The sequence below is a fragment of the Miniopterus schreibersii genome (assembly GCF_964146895.1).
Source record: "Miniopterus schreibersii genome assembly, chromosome: 15".
Lineage (NCBI taxonomy): Eukaryota > Metazoa > Chordata > Mammalia > Chiroptera > Miniopteridae > Miniopterus > Miniopterus schreibersii.
This window is the reverse complement of record NC_138115.1, coordinates 15078445-15098765: the sequence shown is the minus strand read 5'-3', so window position 1 is coordinate 15098765 and position 20321 is coordinate 15078445. Positions and strand designations below refer to the sequence as shown.

Genomic DNA, 20321 nt, shown 5'->3' with positions numbered 1-20321 from the left:
TCTCTTTGATTTGATGGCCAGCTTTTTTTTTTCTTGAACTCAGAGGATGAGGTCCCTGATGGGGACCTTATTGTCATGTCTGTTCTACCTGGGAATGAGAGTGACATTATAGAAGTGTCATCCTCACATCAGCCCACTGCCTCTGTGAGAAGTTAGCCACTACCTCTTTCAGGAGGAGATGGAAAGAGATGCAAGGAGAGTGTCCTGGTTACAACAGGGACCTTCACCAGACCCAGCCCTGCCCCACCTTTAGTTCAGGGCTTCTCTGACACTTTCTGAAAACTTCGAACCCCAGGACTGTGGGATTTATAATGAGCCCTGCACCTGGGTGGGACCTACCCCTCTTGGCATATCCAACTGAAGGTTTGGCCAGAGCTGGGGAGACAGGTGCTTATTAGAGAAAAACAGTGGGTGTGAGCCTGGGAAGCAGGGGCCCTGCGCCTCTTCAGGGCCAAGTCCAAACCTGCCCTGTAAAGACCTCCCATTCATGTCTTTCACCTCTCCTGCCTCCTGGAATGCTCAGCCCTTGGATGGATGTCTCTGTTCAGGTGATGAGGTCAGGAATGGCCATGAACTCTTACAGGATTTGTATTTATTGCAGCCTGTGGGGCCCATTTGCAGACAAGTTTCCCCAAATAATAGGAAAGTCCTGTCCAGGTTCGAATACCCAGTGTGCTCCTGTTTAAATATTAATGTTAGCTTATTTCTTATCTGGGCTAGAAGTGAGCCAGGAGGTATTAGCACCTGTCCCAGGTTAGAGACAGTGTGACAGCTTTCTGGTCCTTCACCAAGTGTCATCACAGCCCCATGACTCAGGTGTCTGCAGGCGCTCCTTGCAGATGTGGAAAGGAAGGCTCAGGCAGAAAGTTCTGGTAGCTCGCCACAGGACACCTGGCCGGTAGTGTGGAGCCAGGGTCATATTCCAGTGTGTCTGACCACAAAAGCCTACCCTCTCTGATACAGGAGCTGTGAAGCCCCAGCAAGAAGAGCTCATTTTGACCTCAGAAGGCATTTGTTGGTTCTGCTGAGCTCAGCTCTGAAGCACTTTGGACTCCGCAGGCCTCTCTCCAAGCTGCTGAAGGTTCTGGTAGGAGCTGGGTGGTACAACTTAGGGTGGGTCCCCTTGACTCTTGGAAAAAAGAGTACGTGTCCCTTAAATGGGCATGTCATCAGCACCCAAGCAAATCTCAAGGTCCCTGAGGAAAAAGACAGCACCTGCCGTCCCTGCCCACTGCCTCGGAATGTCTCAGGTCTGGGGACTTAACAAAACTTTCCCAGTGAGGGACAATATAGGCCCGACTCTTGCCTTCCGTCTGACTCCACTTCTCCGAAGGAATGCTGCCTGGATCCCAGAGCCTCAGGGCTGCCAAGACTGTGTCTCCTCGTTTCTCCCCAGAACGGCTCCTTCTCCTTGTCACTGCAGTAACCACATGCCTGGTTTAGCCGTCTAAGTCCAGTCTTGCTGCCGAGCCACCGAGAGCACCAGAGAGGCTCGGGGGCTTTCTACTCCAAGTCCACAAGCGAAGCATCGTTGGGTGCCTTCTCGATTTTTGGACCATCACTGTGGGGAGACTTATAGAAATGAGTTTTCTATTTCCTTCAAGCAAAGTGATTCTGACAAACCAGTGTTTGGTGCACGGTGCCAGCTCCCCCAGCTGAAAGATATAAGACACCCAGCTGAGGGTGGAAATGCTGGACGGCTCTCCGTTGGCCAACGATGCTGTCTCGGAGCCCAAAGTCAACATCTGCTGAACGCTGAGCCATTGCCAGGTAGCCATGAAGAGGGGGTAGTGGTGGAGACAGGCTTTATTTTCCCTCCCTCGTTCATCAGTCATTAACACTTGGCTTGTTTAAACACAGTGAAAATTGTGTTTCCAACGTGAATCTGGTTCCACCATTTCCTGGCCAGTGGGCAACCAAATCCTCAGGCCCTTGGGCTCTTTACTCCCTCGGTGGCCTCAAAAAGAACACCGAATCACATCCTGACCCTGACGGGTCATAAGGCTGCCGCAGGAATTAAACCGCAGACTGTAAATTAAACCACCCTGTAGATGTTACAAGCGCATACGAAAATGAATGGACACACCACCCCTGTTGGTACCATCTGATAGCTTGTTACTATCATAACAAATTATTTGACTTTGCACTACGGTCAACAGCAAAGGGGTGTGTGCGGAGACTCCAGTACTGTCTAAAACCATCCTGAGGCATTTTAGCATCTCTGGGCTGTTCAGAGCTACGGGGTGTTTGGAGCCTTATTTAGAAACTGAAGCAATTTTTAGACCGCAGTTTGTTGTCTATGAGTAGGGCAGTTCTCCAAATCTGAGTACGTGTGGTGCACATCGAAGGATGTTTCCAGCTCTCCTTCCTCTGCTGTTCTGTGGTCTTCGGAGGGGGCGAGTGCCTGGAGCGTGAGTCAAACATGATCCTTATTACATCAGTTCCAGAAAAGAGAGGCAACGGTGTTTAGCGATAGAAAAGGCGTTTCCCTGCTTTGCGGTGTTTCAGGGCTGGCCGCCCCCTTGCAGTGGGGAGCCACAGGGCTGCCTCGAGGACAGATGCGAGTGGATTAGAGCGGCAGGTTGACAGGGAATCGAGCCTCCACTGTTTCCAAGACGACTTACATCGACAAGCCAGGGAGCGCAGGCCGTGTCTGCAAACCCGCTGACTCAAAAGATACGGCAACAAATCTCTTAATGAGACCCTAATGCTGCAAGCAAAGTTGGAAACGAACAGGAATCAGTAAAAGGGGGGAAAATTTTACCCCAAATAGAGTAAGTCTGGAATTTTCAACAGGCTCAAATCTCCTTTAAGGGAAAATCCTTTATTAACAGGAGGATCCTGTGCATTAAGCAGCTCTGCCTTTCTCCCATCCATGACGACCCTACCTGGCAGGGTTTACTGAATCCTGCCCGCCTGTGCTTACATGTAAGGAATTAACATCACACCCAGATTAAAGGGCTTTGGCAATAGCCTGCTCCTCGGCACGGCCAGCCTCCCAAAGTCTGTCACCCCACCCTCGGCTGTGGCTTGTAATGGTTGGGTGAGCATGTAAGTGCTGCAGAGGAAGGAGCAGTTAAGTACCTCCCACAGCAGGTCAGACATTTGTCCCGTTTCCTGCTTTACCTGTGGCCTCACAGAGAGCCAGGCAGGCTCATTCCAGAGATCCTGCCTTAAACACAAGCAAACAAGTGACTGCCACCTCTGTTTCCCAGGGCTCAGAAATCACCTGTGCCTTCCGGCGCATGTTTGAGTAGCTTTGGGGATTTTTAGCAGTCTTTGAGGGATAAAGAAAAAAGTAACGTTTGAGTTATCTATTTCAAGGACTTAAGGTCTGTTGAGTTTGAAATACAGCATCCAATCAACTCCACGATAAAAGAAGCATCAGAAAAGAGGCAAGTAACACACACACCAAAAAATAATTTGTAACAGTGTGTGGTGATGGATGTTAATTAAACTTACTCTGGGGATCATTTCACAGTATATACATATATCCAATCAAAATAGATCCAGAGACATAGAAGCATGGAACAGACTGATGAATCTCAGAGGGAAGGTGGGGATGGGTGGGTGGGGAGAGATTAACCAAAGAATTTATATGCATCTATGCATAACCCATGGACACAGACAATAGGGTGGTGAAGGCCTGGGGTGGGGGGTGCAAGGTGGAAGGGATCAATGGGGGAAAAAGTTGTAATACTTTCAACAATAAAGATAAATTAAAAACAAACAAACCTGAAACCAATTAAATGCTAAATGCCAATTATAATTAGACTTTTAAAAATTAATTAATTGATTTTTAAAAAAGGAAAGAAAACAGGCAAGTGGCTCACAAGATTTATTTCAAAATGTACCCCAGCATATCTTGGGCTCTGATTGTGACAGGACTTGCCCAAGAGTGGGAAAGGTTGACATCTCTGAACCCTCCTCCTGTCCAATGAACATCAGCTCAACAAGAGGTTCCTTCATGGGTTTGGGGATTTGAAGGTTTCATTCTCACAGGAAGCTAAAACCCAAGGCTTCTTCCAAGAGTAGGTCAGGAAATTAGATTTGCAATGCAAACCCCCCCTAAAACTCTGCTGTCTCTGATTCGGGCAAGCTTCGGACACACTAGCTTGGATGGGAAACGTATATTAAAAGCCCAACACACGTAATTTTTCTTATCAGGTGACTGGAGAGCTAAAATTCTCTGTTTTTTTCAGTTGTTCTGTAACGGTACTTTAGTAAGCTCTGATACGTGGTAAGTTTTCTTTTACGCAGGAAACGTGAAAATGTATTTACACACACACACATATATATGTATATATAATGTATATTCAAACATGCACTCAGGGGAAGTTAGGGAGAGAAATTTCTAGTTAAACACGATCTTGAGAAATTCTTCCATATGTGGAAAAGCCCTCAGTTCATCTGACATATAGCGATACATACATATATACACTCAGGACACTGTGTATACATTTATCCCACGTTCATTTAACCTCAAAACATAAAATAAATTTTTTTTCCTCCCTAAGCAAAAGCTAGGAATAACAACTCTATATACAGAATCCATCTTCTGGGGGCAATGGAGCAAGTGAAACCCCTCGTCTGTTTGTTAGAATTCAAAGGGCTGCACTTTGGCTAATCTGCTGGTGGACGTGCATGGAAAGCAGGGCATCCATCAAAGCCCCGCCCAGCACTCCGCAGAGGGGCCGAGGGTGGGCTCGAACCCCAGGGCCTGGAGCCCGCTTACAGGGCAGGAAGAAGTAAAGGGGCATGGGGAGGGGCTCCTGTGACTCTTTCCCTCTCCAGGCGGACAGCAGGCTCCACCAACTCTTTGTTGACCAAACATAAAATGCAGGCCCCTGGGAGGGGGAGGAACAAAGCAGGGAGGTGGTTTACCACACTGGCCTGGGGCCAAAAAATACCTGTGGCTCACTGACACTGTCACCCGCCTCCAGCTACCAGCTCACCGAGCCTTGATTGCGGGATGGCTGGAAATCCCCCTCCTATGGGAAAGCTCTGCAGGACACTGACCGTTCCACCCGAGAGCAGGGACCAAGCTCAGGTGTGTGCAGTGCCTACAAGGGTGGGAGGCAGGGACAGCAAGAACCTCGTGTTTATTTTCTGAGCTAACTCTACCCTATGGCTCCTTTGCCTGTAGGAAGAAGGGAGAGGGGACATGTCTCAAGACCAAGGCAGAGAGAGATGGGGCCTCTCTGAAGCGAGCATAGGTGCAGTCAGCAGGAGTGGGCTCGCTGGGATCTTAAAATAAAATCTGCAAATTTGGCCCGTGTTCTCCAGCTTGGAAGGAAGGCCAGATCTAGACCTGAGTTCCGCAGTGACCAACTTACTTGATGGGCTTATGGCAAAATGACATGAATCCCAAGCAGAATTCTATGGGAACTTTCAACTGAAAATGGCAGTGGACATTTGGGGCACAAAGCTGTCCAGGGCACAAACTCACGGCTCAGCTGAAAGCCAACGTGTGCCGGGACCCACAGCAGCTGGGAGCAGCAGGGAAGGGACCACAGACCACTATTCACATCCACAGCCAGGTTTGGGAAATTGCCAGGCGGAGTGGGTAATATTGAGGACCAGGGCAATCGATTTTCTGGGAATAAAAGAGCAGCACGGACATCCTAAAGTGAAGGGTTCAAAATGGAATACCCAGTTTCTGCAGCAGGAAGGGCATTGCCTGGAAGCGCTCCCAAAGGCCTAGCCGACCTGAGGGCAGCTCCAGGTCGAGGGCAGTACCCTGTATTCTGCTCGGGGGGCTGGCTTCTCCCTGGCCCTGTGTGTGCAGAAGCTCAAGGGTGAGTGAACCAAGGCACGTGGGTCCCTCTGAAACCCAGAGCAAGCCCTCCGCCTCTGTGCCATGTTCCCCACTCTGGTGATGACGTGGCAGTGGGAGGCGTGCGGGAAGCCACGTCGTGTTTGGCACAAAGAAAATAGGAACAGAGACGAATAAAGGGGAACAGGGGAAGTGGGGGGAGCGTGAGAGGAAAAAAGTCACAACACAGAAGAACAGGAATAAAGAGAATGAAAGCTGAGGCACATGGAAAGAGAACCGAGGAGAAAACATTTTAATTCAACTTTGAAAAAACCCCACCAAAGGGGATAAAATTTACTACGATTTGGTGGGAAAGGGAACAGCACGTTTGCGTTAGAGTAGACTTGCCATCATAGCCACGCAGCCATGCCCAATACATTTGGCTGCACAAACACATTCATGCTAACACCCAGGGGGCTTGGCCACCAGCGAGTGGCCCTTGGAGGCTCAGGTCCTCATCAGGGGCCTTTGCTTTTCAGGGTGTGACTCTGGATCATTAACCACCTCTCTGAGCTCCAGCTTCTTTAGCTGGAGATCATCTTCTTTACCATGGAGATACCTCCATCTGCCCTTCCTACCTCCCAGAGGTGCTATGGGAACAACTCGCTCAACAGACACTTACGGGCCTGTTACAGGCCGGACGGGTGTGAATGTGTTTTGCAATATGAAAGAGAGAGTATCGATAACATATAAACTTCGACCAAATTTTTCCATTTTCAATTTAATAAATGTTATGCCTCCATGCTCCTGGAGTTCTTCTTCAGAAGCAGGATTTCTATAAGTAAAGTGGGATCCCAAAGTCTTCAAGGTAGTGAAAATGTCACGAGCTTCCCAACTCCCGTGAGGGAGCATTTCATTCAAAGGAAGGAGGTAAGGGGAGAGGTGAGCTCTGGGCTTGGGAAGTGGCCACGTATTTATTCTGGGGCATCCAGCCAAAAATGTTTAGGTTCTTTGCCACTTAGGCCTCTACACACTAGAATCAGGGTGGCAGATGCTTTAATAAATGGAAGTGAGTTTTTCACACACAAAAAAAGCACTGAAATCCAGGCCCTTAAAGGCCTAACACCCAACGCCAGACCCAGGCAGAGAAATGTTGAGTCCTGGACACCAACGGCAGCTGAACAGGGCCTGGCACTGTGAGCTGGCTGGAGTGTGGGCTCACTCTGAGGGTTTGCTTTTTTATCCGTGGGTGAGTTCAAGCCTGGGAGCCACTGGAAGGAGATTAATAAAATATGACTTCTTCTGGAACAATAAAAATCATATGATGCTTGGAAAAAGGAAAGATGTCTTGACATCATAAGGCAAGGAAAGATACTACTTCAAAGAAATAACAGACGATACTGATGAAGACAGGTACACAGGCGTTTAGGAGAAGTTGAGCTTCCACTTAGCTTTTCTAAAATCAGCCTTGGTGACTTCACTAAGAATAACACTGCTAATGTGTCCCCAGCAAGCCCCACTGATTCTTTGTTTCTCAAAGCTCACCAGCAGCTTGTCATGGGAAATATCTGTTGTCTGCCCTTGTGCTCCCTTCTTGGTTTGAAGGATTTCCTACAGGCACTACTGGGATTCGCCTGATGTTCTACTTGGACAGATTCAATGGCTATGGCCATCCCGAGGTCCCAGGGCACCAATGGTTCTTCCTAGGCCGCTGGACTGCCACATCCCCCGAATCCGCTCTTCCTCTCATCCCACTCATCTCCAGTCCCTGAGGGGCTGCATATTGACGATTTTCCTTGCCTTCCTGGGTCCTCACCCTCCTAATGGCCCCCTTAATTCAGACCTATTGGGTTTTGGGTGGGATAATGCATTCTCAGACGTTATACCTTTTAAAAAGGTATCCCAGGAAATAAATGAAAGGGGCACTCTCATCTTCTGCCATGCAAAGCATAGGGGGACTTGCTTCAAAACTCCACCTCAAGATGAAAAACACGACTGGAAACTAGATCAGCCCTGTTTTAAACTGGATAGTCTCCTTCACCTGATACTCTGAGAACAGTACTTCTCAGAGCACAGATGTTACCAGAAAAGAAAAGAAAAAAAAGATTCTATGATCAAATAAATCTGGGAAATGCTGGATTAAATAAAATTGGAGAGCTTTCTTTCTTATATGACTTTTTCGATCCTTTGATCTGCTAATTGCACCAAGACTCTCCAAGATTGAGTTATAATATGCAGCACTTTCCCAAAATTCTCTGCCCACTGAATCTCTGCTTCAAGACTTTCCTCGGGGGACTAATGTTCCAAAAGTTACTTTGGGAAATGCTAGTCTAGACTTATAACCCTTGGATTCAGTTTCTCCTGAGGAGAAAGCAAAATCATAGTGAAGGAGAGAGGGACAGGGGAGAAATGGAAAAAGAATCTAATTCTGTAAACCTGGCAACACTTAAATTGAATTTCACAAGGTAAAATGAGTTTCTCTGGAAAAGTAGCAAAGTGACTGACTTTTTATATTTCTTCATTTTCATGTTCTGATCTCTCTATAAATCTCAGAAGAAAATGTCAATGTTTGAAAGCCCTCTTCCAGAAGACACTGCTGGTCAACCCTCAGGGCACAGGGAAGTCGGGGCTGCAAGACTGACGGGAAGGGAATCGGGAATCCTGGCAGCGACGTCTCCCCTTTGAGGCGCTTCAGTTAACATGGGTACTTTATGGATATTTAGTTCAAATCCCATTCAGATCATCCATTATTTAGACTCCAGTGTTGTCACACACTGACATAAGGATGTCACTTTCTCCTGAGAAGTAACTCTACTCCTTACATACTAGTATCTATGCTTACACAAGTATGTGTAGAGTTTGTAATCAATTGGGAGAGACTTCCCAGCCTTGCAAGACTGTTAAACTCTGGGACTTGGATTTATAACAATGCATATATTGATGCATAACAATTGATATATGAGTTGTTGATGATTATGAGTCTCAAATCCCCAGTACAGGGACAGCCTCATTTCCTTAGACCTAGGACAGCTAATGAAAAAGGCATCACTATCGCTGGAGTCAGCGTCCTCATACCAGGTCCTTGCTTAACTCTCCTCTAACAGAAAGAGCTTAACAAAGGAGCCTTATAGCTTTGCTGACTCCAATTTGCAACCACAGAATTATCCTTCTGGCCACAGGTATGTCACTTCCATGGTGAATCCACTGCAGAGTAACTTCCTAAGTCATGGGCCCCTAATTAAGTTATAACTACCTTTTATCTGTCCTGTTCTGATTAACATGATCCAGACAAGAATTAAATGAGATATCGGATGACCTGAATTTTTGCCCTAGGACTAGACAGCAAACTCCTTGAAGACAGGGGTTCTGTCTTGTCCATCTTGAACTTCCCCAAGCCCAGCACAACAGCTGGAATGGGACATGTGCTCCAAGTATTAGCTGAATGAGCAAACAACCAGTAGCAGGACTCCCCATCAGGTTCATCCTCTCCTCTCAGGGCCTGGATTTCTCATCTCTAGAGGGTGGGACTGTCTGCCTGTGTCCATGGGTTGCTTGGAGTGGTCACTGACATGAAAGGTGCGAAAGTGGAAGAGTGCCTCCATCCCCCTAACAGTAGCGAGGGGAAAGGTGTACCCGAGGTCCTGCTGACATCTCAGCCACACACTCCTCAAGCAATGCTAACTCTTCTGGAGAGGGCACCACCCCTGAGCCATGATTTCTACCCTGTGACAACCTGTCGTGTCAGGGCACAAACATAAGAGGGTGAACTAAGCGGGCAAGTACTCTACTTTATGATTAAAGGCCTCTGGAAAAGTAGCAAGAGATAAGCTTTTGTAAGAAATATCATTCGCAAGGCAGATAAATCTGCTCTGGTGCCCTGCAGGGAACAGGACATACTAGCATATGTGTCTCTGTGATGAAACAAGCCTGTTTGCTGTCTCAGCAGGTCCTGTGCGATCCACTCCCCCAGTCTGGCTCCAAATCCTTCCTTCTGCCTCTACGGCGCTCTCTGTTCCTGTCTCTCTGAGGGGAAGCCCAGGGTGGCCTTCTAGTACCAATAAAACCTCACGCTCATCCCCATGGGAGAAGGTGGAGGCGCCGAGGGTAAGGACCAAGGGTGACAATGAAGAGACCTGGTTAGCAGGATTCCAGTTACACTGGGGCAGGTGACGGGGGCAGGGGGTCGGGGTGGGGGGTGGGGGCAGCTGTGAGGGATTAGAATTTAATGAGTAAAACTAAATCAAACTAAAACTACAGTCATAAAAGATAATGACATAGAAATAGAATCTCTCTCCGCTTTGCTGATCTCCAAACTGAGAGCCAGTTTTAGCGAATGACATGCACTGGGGCCTTTCTGTACTTGGCCTCAGAAACTGCCGTGTCCTGTGCGTGAACACCTTCTGCAGCGCTGAGGTGTCTGAGGGCAAATGTTTCCCAGCACTGGGTGGGGCCAAGCTGGGGCTGGGGGCAGGGGCCTCCTGCTTGGAGCCACCTCCTGCAAGCTCCAGGGGCCCTTTTTATGTTGTATACGATACATATGGCTCCCCCTGGAGTGGTACGCCCAGTAAAACGTCTCGGAGACCTGGAATCTTAACTTCTCCTTCGGGATGCTAGTGATATGAAGTGAGAAGGAAACAGAGCCATCTGAAAAAAAAAAGCTTTAGCAGCATAGTAAGCACCCCTTCCTCCAACAAACAAGTAAAACCCTCTCCACACAGATCACTCCAGCAAGTCCCCCTCCTGGCATAGTCACAAGTGCATAACAAAGGCATTTACACTTATCCAGATGATTCTGTGATGCCCCATCCCTCTCGAAATGCACTAAGTTACACCAGGATCATAAAGGAAAGGTCACAGCACAATCAAGGCCCCAATACTGCTAATATTGACAATATCACGCTGCTAGTTAGCATTGAACTTAATAATTTCCATGAAACTCACCTTTGAGAGTTTTAATACTAAATGCTGTAAGGAGTTTTTGCATTTGGCGAACGAACGCAAAACAGCTAAACGTCACAAGAGAATTTTGTTTCCGTCAGTCCATCTTCTCACTTGCTTTACTTAGTCAAGGGACAAGACAGGGCCCAAATCAAAGAAACCAGACCCCTTGACTTCACTGGGTGACAAGCAAGCAAAACAGATGTCTCTTCAGGTTGTCTGACCCTCCTGTTAGTTTGCATCACTAAGGGATTTTCTAGGAAAGTGCTCAGCAAACTCAAGGCCTCTCTGGTTGCCAAGCTCATGGAAGCAAAGTGCCTTCTCTTAAAACTCTGAAAAAGGCATTCCAAAGTAACCACCATGAGATACCGAGCCAGCAACGGCCCACGTATCTGCGAAAGGAAGAAAGGAGGGGAGGAAAGAAAATGCATAACATAAACAAGAACAGACAAAACCTTAAAGGGGAAGGAGAAAGGAAAACATTTAGATTCCTTGAGTGATGGAAATAAATACCAAAGCTATTAGTTTCAGTTCAAAGAACGTATCACTTTATGCTGTTTATTATTTCTCGAGGATTATTTATTTTATCTTAAAATATCCAGAGGGTAAAAGGGGTCCTGGAGGTAAGCGGCGATGGAACTGACCTGGTCGGGAGAGGGCCTGTGATTGGAATGCTGCGACCTCCCAGGAGATCGGTGGTGGTGGTGGTGGTGGTGGTGGTGGTGGTAGTGGTGGTCCTCATCGTAGTTGTCCGCCATCAGCTTCATTCTGTTCTGGGTCTGTGCAGAACAAAAGCCAGGGAAGGTGCCATCAGGAGCTAGAGGACCAGCCAGAGACACTCAGGGCATCATTATAGCACCTAGAGGGCTCCCTTTGTTCCTAATCCACAAGTTTTCATGTTTAGTCAGGTTGAAATTTAAAAAGGAATGCACCTTGCTCTGGGCTTCACCACACCCTTGAAGCTGCCTTGTCTCTGGATGTGGATTTGTAGATGTAAGTGTTCTTTTCCCACGTGATTTAAAAGGGGGGAAGAGTGGACACGTCCGAAGGTGCTTTGTTTTATGTTATCAAGCAATCACAGAGATCCAGAGTAAGCTTGCCATCACAGACTGCCGACAATCACATCCTACGCTCTAGAGCAAGCAAGAGAAGGAAGCCCTGGGTGAAAAGATGGGAGAGGACTGGGTGGAGACACAGAGCCACAGACAAACAATGGTCTTGCGAGACAAGGCAGAGAAGTCCACTTGAGAGGTACCAAACGGAAAAATACTCATAAAGATGGCTCGTTGTTATGATGACTTCTGGCGAGAGAGCACTCTATGGACATTTTAACTGATAGAGTTTTGCGGGGGAAATTCAGCAAAAGGAGCAGAGGCGATGGAGAATAGCTGCCACTCTAATTTACTCCCCACTATATGAGTCACAGGAGGCAACCAGGTGTCCTTGTTAAACCCCCAGGGCCATAGAATTGTTTTATTGTATTGTTTTACTATGCAGGGCAATAACATACCAGCCATGAACTGACCTAACAGGGTCACAGGATCTAGAAAAATGCCTGAAGTCCTTGGAAAAGGCAGATAAAAATACCCAGCACAGAAGCCTAGAAAGGTGAGTTTAGAGATAAGAATGACTGGATTCAAGTCCTGCTCCACCTCTTGGCTAGTTATTTGAATCAACTATTTCTAAGCCTCAATTTCCTCAACTCTAAAATGGGAGTAATAGTGCCTCCCTGCCTATGATGAACCTAGCACATAACGGGCTCTCAATAAAAGTCAAATGTTATTATTACTATTACTGTTGTTTCCTGTAAGACACTTCTTTTTTTAATTAAGATTTTTTAAAATTGATTTTTAGAGAGAGAGGAAGGAAGAGGGAGAGAGAGAGAAACATAGATGTGGAAGGGAAACATCGATCGGCTGCCTCCCGCACGCCCCTTACCAGGGATTGAGCCCATAACCTGGGCACGTGTCCCGACTGGGAATCGAACCAGTGGCCTTTGGGTGCATGGGGCCATGCTCCAACCAACTGAGCCACACTGGCCAGGGCACCACTTCTCCTTCTTGACCCTAGTTTCCGTTGTCTGAGACGCCTCCCCCCGTCGCCTTCCCTCACCTCTAACTTGGGAGTCTGCCTAGCTCACAGCCTTTTCCAGACCCCACGCTTGAGGCCAGGTGCTGTGTGCCTCGGACTTACCGCCACTCTGTAACCACGGATTTATCTGTCCCTCTCTGGGTGGACTCGGGGTGTTCCTTTCACCCGCCTCTCCCCAGAATCCAGCACAGGGCCTACCCAATGTAGATACGCTATGCGTGTTTCCACGATGAGGGGCTGAAGGAAAGAAGGGGCGACGATCCTGACGGAGGCTGCCCTTCTAGAGGCCAGCTGCATGTGTGTTTTCAGCCAGAGAAGGTCACTGAGAGTTGAGGCTCTCTCGTGAATCGCCATAACAATCTCCCTGGTAGCTTGAGATGACAACGAGCCATCAGCACTTTGAGAGAGCTGGAAGTCAGAGGCTGGCAGAACCTCCAACCAGTCGGAATTTTATTATGTGATATAAATAATACTCTGATAATAATTCTGGACCTCACACAGTGTATTCTTGTAGTTATTTTTCAAGCACAACCTAACTCACCCTCAAAACTTTCCCGGGACGAATCATTACTGTCTCCATTTGCGGCTAGAAAATCAAGGCATAGATTTCAGTCCCCAGAGCCTCTTTCTTGACATGGAACATGGAGGTTTTCTGGGTCTCCCAGTTTTTAATCAGCAGGCCTTTCTCTTTGCCATGCTGCTAGCCAAAATGGCAAACAGCTGGACAGGTAGAAACAGCTTTCCCATAAATGCTTTGATTCTGCTAAGTTTTGGAAACACCTCACATCCCAATTCTACCTGCCAAAGAATGTCTCATGATCCACTCATTTCATTTTTTAAAATGTGTACAATATTTGAACGGCCCCAGAGTAGATGTAAAAAAATGCATTATGTGGATGAAATCAATAAAATTAGAGGGAAAGATCCACCTAACAATTAAATTAAAAATCCCAGGCAACCTTTGGCAGCTGATAGCATTTCTATCCTTCACTCGTCCGCTTAAAGTATCAGAAGACCCCATGGACAAGTTACATCTTGTGAGAAACAGAAGGTCAGTGGGGCTATTGCTGACCAAGCCCTGAGGTCTCCCTTATTTGGCCTACCTTTGTACAGGAGATTCTGAAATTCAGAATCTCACACCTAAAATTCCAGTATTGCCAGGAGCCTGTACTTTTGAACTTGTGAACTAATAAATCTGGAATTGTGTCTTCTAATAGAATTCTGAGGGCCTAAAGGGAGCTGTAAGATCTGTTATGGTCAATAAGGAAAGGACTTGTCCAAGAATGAACGATGGAGCCTAAATGAACAAATAATAATGGCTATTGTAAATATCATAATGTTCTTATCCTTTGGGGAAGCTCCTGTGATTTTATGGGATTATTTTCTTACCAGTGACAAGCCTAAAGTTCCCTACCTTTGAACTGTATCCCATAAAAGAATGTACAAGCTAAACAAGATGCTATACGCAGTCCTAAATGTGTCTGCTGAAATGAGGTGTTGGAGAGTAGGCATGTCATGGGATAAAGACTGTAAATGAATGATGTCATCTTTCCAATTTGGTGCTGAAATATAAATAAACCACGTTGTTCATGTGAATACCAGATCTGGGGGAAATGTACACAGAGCAATTGTGAGCGGAAGAGGCTTCTTTTGATTAGTCTGGGCTGGAAGGGAAGAGTGTGAAACGGGGATGAGAAATGAGAGTTTGGCCTGATACTCGAGACTACTTTTATTTATCTTGCTTGTAACATATCCCCTAAACTGTGACCGATTTCTTACAGGCTGGTTGCTAGTTTTCCCTTCTGTCAGAAAGTTTGGCCAATCCTGCTTGCCTAATTGTCAGATCAAAAATGAATCTCCGTTAATTTTTTTTTTTTAATCTACATTACCTAGCCTCATCACTACACAACTGTACTGGTTTCCTAACACACCAAGAACGGTTGGGGAAGATAGGAAGCCACGAATAAGACTCCCTAAAGGTGGATGGAAAAGAAAAACATTGCAGAAAATTGTAACAAGCTTTGGACCAAGGATACCACTTGTTCAAATAACTTCAGACACATTTACCGGTTGATTCCATGCACAATAGTTCATATCCCTGTAGCCATCGGATAACACGAGGCGCCTCCCACAAAGCCTTAAACAGCAAACCTGGGCGGTCATAACCAAATCTCCAGGAAAACTAACATAGCATCGGACAGGGATCGCTCCCCGCTGCCCTGCGCTGGGGAGCTAACTCATGGACTCATTTAGCAATTCACCGAAGCCCGTTTTTATTTCCTTTTCAGTGTCTACCGAATGGCCCACCTGACACTTTCGCTTTTGGCTGTGTTTTATTAGTTTTACTATATTATGTCATGACTGCTGAGACAAATCTAATCAGAGTTCATTTTCTACTTCCTTTTTCTTCCAGGCGCCACCTTATTTCTCCAGGGCAATGGGATCCTAAGAGCTCTGCTGCTCTCTTGCCTTCCATTGAACACAGTCTGCGGCCAGTGACATCAGACCCAGTCACTCTCTGGCTTCAGGTTCCTCAGAGGCTCCCCACGGCCCTCAAGAAAAGAGCCCCAGCTCCTCCACAGCTTAGGATGCTCTTGGGAGGTAACTGCTGTTCACTTCCCAGCCGCACCCCTCACCCCCCACCCTCCCTGACCCTGGGACAAGTTGTCTCTGTGCCTGTCATTCTCCTCATTTTCTGTCTCCACCCGAGTTAGGCCCATTAGTTCTCCTCGTCTTAGCTTCGGCACCATCACTCCCACAAGGCCTTCCCTGAGCAGCCTCAGAGGGGAGGAGTGCTCTCCCACCGCCTTCCCTGGAACCCTGTGCCCGCCTCCAGCCCCCCATCACAGCACTTGCCTCAACAAATGGCAAATAATCATGCGCTTTCTTGGCTTCCCCCACGGCTAGTTTGAAAATCTCTTGAGGGAAACACTATGTCACATCCCAGCACAGAGGCAGGTGACCGAGAAGTAATAAATGTGTGTGGACTATACGTAGGAATGTATGAAGGAGTGAATGGAAAGGGTATAGGCTACTTTGGAACAAATGGAAGGGAAAATACACGATTAGCGTCTATGATGGGCCATTTGAGTAATTCTCCACATGATAGTCTAAGTTTCCCTGCTGTATATTTGTTTTTGGCTGTTGTAATACTTGAAAGTGGGAAAGCAGGATAAGTGTATAGCTTTGGTATGCTGGAAAAGTAAAATTGGTCTTCTTCAAGAAATAGTCCATTCTTTAGTAAAATGGATCCAGTGAGACGCTCCATCATGTCCCCAGTCACTTGCCTCGTTAGTAATGAAGGGTATTGGGGTGTTAAGGGGTTCATTTCCTTACTACCCCCTAGCCTTTGGAAGAGCAGTGGCCTTTAGAATGCATCTGTTAGCACCAAAAGTCAACCATGGAAAACTGAAACTTTCTCCATTAACTAAAATCCCTGATGAACTCCATCTGTGAAAAGGTGTCATATATTCCATCTCTCTTGACATTTCTGAAGAGTTTATCCAAGGAGCTCTTGAAACAAAATGAAAATCCTTGATTGACTAGTAATGGAGTCAATAGCTTAATGGCAATATGTAGCTATAAAAGTGTAATATTAAAACTGCTTTTAAAAATATTTTAGCAAGGTGGCAATAACAAACTATGCTTTGATCAGTCATCTGGATCAAGTTAACAGTAAAACCTTCATGAATATGGTTTAAATAAGAAAAAAAACTATAATAAGATTTGTTGCTAAGGGATATGGAGATAATACCATACAATAGCAATTACGCTTTATTCTATCAGGTTTTCTTTTCTCCCTGTTTCCTTCCAGGAAAATCCAAAATAGTCCAGAACTATTCTTCTGATCTTATTTTTGCTAAATCAGAGCAAGGTCAACAGTTCTTGTCTCTGAGTAAAAGATGGAGAAACCAGATCACAAGCGACAGTGAGGAAGGGAGGGATTTCCTGAGCATCCACCCGTCGCACAGGGCAATGAATCATAACGGAACGGGTCTGGGTTCCAATGCTCGGGTGACTCTTGGAGGACACAATGAAGCGGGAAGATAAAGAAGCTATTAGGAGAATATGCTGCACTTGGGAACTTTATGGGAGCAAGTAAGAACCAGTGATGGAAAGGTTTCTCCTGCAGACACTGCACAGAAATTCATTCATCACTCACTGAACTTCTGCAATCACAAAGACAAGTAGGATGGGTGCCAGGCTGTGTGCTTGACCAGTATGCTTTCATCGAAGCCTTGCTTTTGAGGTAGCCATTCTCCTGAGGAAACCAAGCCCATGAATGCCCAGCTAGAGAGTTAAAAAACAGGACTTAAACCCAGGTTTCTGACTCCACAGTCCTAGAGTGTGACGTGAATGGTATGGTCCCAGGCTAGATGCTAGGGGACAAAGCAAAGACCAATAAAACATGAATATTCAGAGGACTGACTATAACACAATATGGGAAGGAAAGCAAGAGAGAATAAATTGGTTTATATAAATCCAGAGGCAGGAGAAACCCCCTCTAGCTGAAGGCAGGGGCATCAAATAAGGCTCCATGGGTCACATGCCCCTTGAGCTAAGATTTGAAAGTTGGGGTGGATATGGGTATAAGGAAAAGTGGGATGGGGAGAATCCATGGTAAACTCACCCTCTAAGCACCTTGAGAGGAAACATAGATCAATGTGGGGAACTGAAACCCAAGATGTGAGGGGGGTGTGTGTGTGTGTGTGCGCGCGTGTGTGCTACTTTCTTCATTGCTTTATTGGATGTGGAAAGACCAGAAAACATATTTGAGATAATTTACTTGTCAACTTGGGTCATTTTGGAAGGGATTTAAGACAGCCATAGCCATATACTCATACTTGTCAAGCTATGACATTTCTGGGAAAGTGTGCCAGTCTCTTGACATTTATGTTTTCACCGATATCTACACAATCCACTGCTTTTGCATCAGTCCTGCCTCGAAAACTCATCTGACCTCTCCCAACTCATTCAGCTGATCAGCCCTGCAGCCAAACAGAACATTGATGAAACTCTGCCGCCCAACGTTGTTGAAGGCCCCTCCCTTAGCCCTTATTTATAGACAGAAAATTAGTAGGTCACCATGGAGGGTTCGGCTGCTATTTTTGTACCTACTCTTTAAGTAGCCTTATTTTATTTAATTGTTACAGAGAATGTCAGGGCCTCTCCATATCCTCTTGTTCCACCCTGGAGGCCCTCTGCAGCTTGAATGGAGAATCTTAGACCTGCTGCTGTCTTCCCACCTCGAGACCCTGCATCTCTCCCTGTCCAAGGTCTTCCTCTGGCCAAGGTGCAGGCTTGGCCAGGGAACAGGGCAGACCAGAGATGCTGGGGAGGTCATGCCCTTAGAACAACTCGCAATCAATGAGGGAGGGAGGTAAGGAATAAATACCCAGCATCCTCGTGCTTAGAGGGACAACACTATGGTGTGTTCCAGAATGTCCCAGTAGGTCTTCAGGAGGGTGCAGCCCTGTTGACTGTAACAGAAAACTGCCCATAATGTTCCTTTATTCACCTCTTCCTTCCCCTGTCTCACTTCTCCATTTTTTCACCAGGCTTCTTGGGCTCATATCCCAAATAAATCACCTGCTCCAAATCATTGCCTCCAGGTCTGTTTTTGTGGGAATTCCAGCTCAGACCTTTGTTGAATGGTTTGAATTCTGCGTAGGACTAACATTCCCGTGACTACCAGGCCTTTCCAGCTCAGCTCCTGAGATTTCCCATCAGGGAGGTAGGTCTCCCGCCTTCCTCGGGGAAATAACACAGGCCTGGCACCAATTCTCTTTCTCCCAAATATTCACCCTGAGACTCAGAATGAACCGCTTTTCCTTGAGCCTGGAACAGAGGTAAGCGGGAGAGGTGGGGCAGAGTGTCTTCAGCATGAACTGAACTCCACATGGATAGATGCCGGTCTACTATCTTATTCTTTATTTCACATTTTGTGCAGTTTTTCTTTCTTTTTCTGCTGATAAAGTCAGGGGAGAGGAATTATTCTGCCACTTTAGAAACTGAGGAAGTCCACAGAGGGTTTTGGACAACGACTGTCCCCAGGAGCATCTCATCATCACTTCTGCTGTGCTACCAGCCAGTGCAAACCGTGGGAGGAGAATTATTTACAGAGAGAGTCTATGTATTCTGCTGATTAGTGTGGGGATTAGGATCCCGAATGGTGGCAGAAAAAGACTGGCACTGTGAGGGGGAGCGACCTGCAAACGTCAATGATAATAACCAGTGCTCCCCTAGCTCTCACTGTGTGCCAAGGGCAGCATTTTGCCCTGTCATCTCACTGAGTGAGTCCCACCAACTCTGTGAAATAGGCTGGAGAGAGTGTATTCAAAATCCTTAATAGCTGCTATGACAGGAGCAGAAACTCCTAAGAACCAAGAGTAACTCGAATATATGACCTGAATATCAGCCCTGGCAGAGGCTGTTATTACCCCCACTGTAGAGATGAAGAAACTAAGGCTTGGAAAGACTAGGAAACTTACTAAAGATCACACTACTAGCAGATTTGGGACTATCATTCCAAAGCTTCCTACACAACTGCTGCACCCTAATGCTCAGATCTATGAAAACTGACCCCTTTATTAAAAATAAAATCAAGCTGCGCTGGTGTGGCTCAGTGGTTGAGTGTCAACCCATGCACCAAGAGGTTGCTGGTTTGATTCTCGGTCAGGGAACAAGCCCAGGTTGTGGGCTCAGTCCCCTAGTAGGGGATTTGTAGGAGGCCGCCGATCGATGTTTCTCTCTCATTGGTGTTTCTAGCTCTCCCTCTCCCTTCCTCTGTCTAAATATCAATAAAAACATACTTTAACAAAAATTAAGATTGATCTAGAAATGGACCCCAAATCTCTAGACATTGACCCCAATCAGAGCTAAGAAGAGAAGCAGCTCACTTTGATTTTGAGGTTCTATGTGAAAAAGGTAGAACTCAGACACATTATAAGGTCTTGATCAAGCCCCGAGGGAGTCGATGCTGGTGACCTATCCTGATATAAACTCAAAAGTCATTATCCACCATCCACATTAACTTTTAATGCTTCAACCAATGAGACAGCTCTGAACCTAGGCTAACACATTAGCAACTACAGACAACCAGGGATTTCTAACTTCCTGAGCACCTCTCTTGGAGGTGGTAGGGTCTGGGGGAAGGGGAAGGCCCTATAAATTCCCACCACAAAGTTACTCAGTTAAGCACAGGTCTGTTTAATTAAGTAGTGGGCAGCGCATGCTATACTTAGCTTTTAAACACTTGTAAAGTCCTCTTCATTCATTTATCTTACTTGTCACTGACAAGCTCTTCAAGGACTGTAACAGTATGCAGAGCATGAAGAGCCTGGGTAAACAACACATATTTTATGTGGAGTCTAAACTGTTTCAACTCGGAGAGTCAATAGAGGGTCTCTGAAAAAATCCCGGACTCTCCTAATAACTGAGGGTGCATTCTGAGCATGGTTTATGATGAGCTGCTTTAGAAAGTGAGCTTCAAAATCAAATCCTAATTTTTTAACTGAAAGCAAAAAGGGGAGGCCAA

The 20321-nt window shown here is 46.4% G+C and overlaps 1 protein-coding gene across 1 annotated transcript in view; it reads right to left on the bottom strand.

Annotated features, from left to right (window-relative positions):
* ERC2 (ELKS/RAB6-interacting/CAST family member 2) overlaps positions 1–20321 on the bottom strand; it is an 809820-nt gene that overhangs the window by 164488 nt on the left and 625011 nt on the right. Inside the window, exon 18 of the mRNA XM_081160189.1 lies at positions 11338–11472. Within this exon, the coding sequence (XP_081016315.1) occupies positions 11338–11472 (135 nt within the window). The remainder of the gene's footprint in view (positions 1–11337; positions 11473–20321) is intronic.